Raw genomic sequence first — 1,724 nt, forward strand, 5'->3', positions numbered from 1 at the left:
CCACAGGGGAGGGCGGCGTTGGGCTTGGGGGGGCGCAGGGTAGGGTTTTCTAGCGCGGCCCCTTACCTCGCACATCCTCTCGCTCCTTTCGCTGCCAACGAGACGGCCACCCAGTGCGGGTTTGCTGCTGATGCAGTCCATCTGACAAAAGGGGGGAAAGGGGGGCTGGGGGATGTTGTTATGTTATACAGGAGGCCTGTACCAGGTAGAATAATGCTGTGTAACGCAAGACAATATTGCAGGGCCTGAGTGCTTGCTTTGTTTTGAGGGTTTGTAGCCTGGATTTGTCGATACGGCGGTTGGGGGATTGCACGAGATACTTGTATGGGTGCGGTGCGGAGCTCGCATGTGCACACGGAGCAAAACACACCTTTTTACGCTATAGATTTCTTCTCGCTGCGCACATGTGTGTTGACTCAGTATGTATCAAATTAATGCTTGTCATGGCGACGTCGTGCTGCGTTGGGATTTGCAGCCCATGATTGGACTGACGAGGTGGGAGCGCGGGATGCGAAGCAGAGCAGGGGCAAGCTTGTTTGTTTCCATTATTCATGATTTTATATCTATGTGTGAGATGATGTCTCTGGTCGCGTCGCAGTTTGTTCGCTGGTGGTTAGAATCGTTGTACGAGCCGTTGCATGAGCCGTTGTCAGTGCCGCTCTGAGTGTTGTTGTCATTGCCGACGGCTTTTTGGACATTAAAGATGCTGTAATCAAGTATATATTGAGCATTTCGCACCTCATTTGCAGTGCTGCTTGATGAAACACAGTTTGCCAGGCGGATGTTGTTCGATGGTGTGTCCGGACATTAGCCGCCCGTGGCTGTGCGGTCTCTTGTAAAGGAGAGGCAGCACCATACCCCAGGTCATGTCCTCAAAACATTGACACGTCTACATTCGCATCGCTCGCTTTAGTCTGTGGAGGTGCTTGTGTGGTGTGGACATGTCACCGAACGTCCATTGTCGTGCTCCATTTGAGCATGAAAGCTTTGTTTTGCGCCTCCGTCAAACCTATAGTTCTGCATCGTTCCACACGTGCGAAAGTTAACATACGGGAAGCAGAGCGCCACAGAGCATGGTTTTTAAGAACATCTCGCTTGCACGCCACGGGCCGCCAACGAATATACAATCCTAATGCATACACATGCGCACCCGCGGTCTTTGTGTGCGCACAAGAACATCTCGCTTGCACGCCATGAGCCGCCAACGAATATACAATCCTAACGCATACACATGCGCACCCGCGGTCGCTGCGTGCGCACAAGAACATCTCGCTTGCACGCCACGGGCCGCCAACGAATATACAATCCTAATGCATACACATGCGCACCCGCGGTCGCTGCGTGCGCACAAGAACATCTCGCTTGCACGCCACGGGCCGCCAACGAATATACAATTCTTAACACATGGAGAAGGCTCTGGTGTGACGTTTACAAGCTTGATGGCTGTTTTAGCATGCCGCGCGTTTGTGTGCCTCTGCACGTTGTGTTTGTGGATTTCCTGTAGTTGTCCAGTCCAACAAACAGGGGAGCCACCGGCTAAATGCTTTAAACACGACAGGGACCCTGGGGGATTCGTGTGGGCGCGAATGATGCATATGCTAATAACACTGGGGCCTCCGGGCCCATAGAGCCGTGTGGCTGTTTTTTCCTTCGGGGTGTGAACTAAGGGAGACATGGCGCTCCATCTCCATCCTTCCATCATTTCACCCTCCCTCCCTCCAACC

General features: G+C 52.9%; 1 protein-coding gene across 1 annotated transcript in view; it reads right to left on the reverse strand.

Moving 5' to 3' along the window:
- VOLCADRAFT_99213 (uncharacterized protein) overlaps nucleotides 1-1,724 on the reverse strand; it is a gene marked incomplete at both ends in the record, with an annotated part of 22,142 nt that overhangs the window by 14,145 nt on the left and 6,273 nt on the right. The window contains one exon of the mRNA XM_002958000.1: nucleotides 67-141. Coding sequence (XP_002958046.1) covers nucleotides 67-141 — 75 coding nt within the window. The remainder of the gene's footprint in view (nucleotides 1-66; nucleotides 142-1,724) is intronic.

This window comes from Volvox carteri, assembly GCF_000143455.1.
Source record: "Volvox carteri f. nagariensis unplaced genomic scaffold VOLCAscaffold_84, whole genome shotgun sequence".
Lineage (NCBI taxonomy): Eukaryota > Viridiplantae > Chlorophyta > Chlorophyceae > Chlamydomonadales > Volvocaceae > Volvox > Volvox carteri.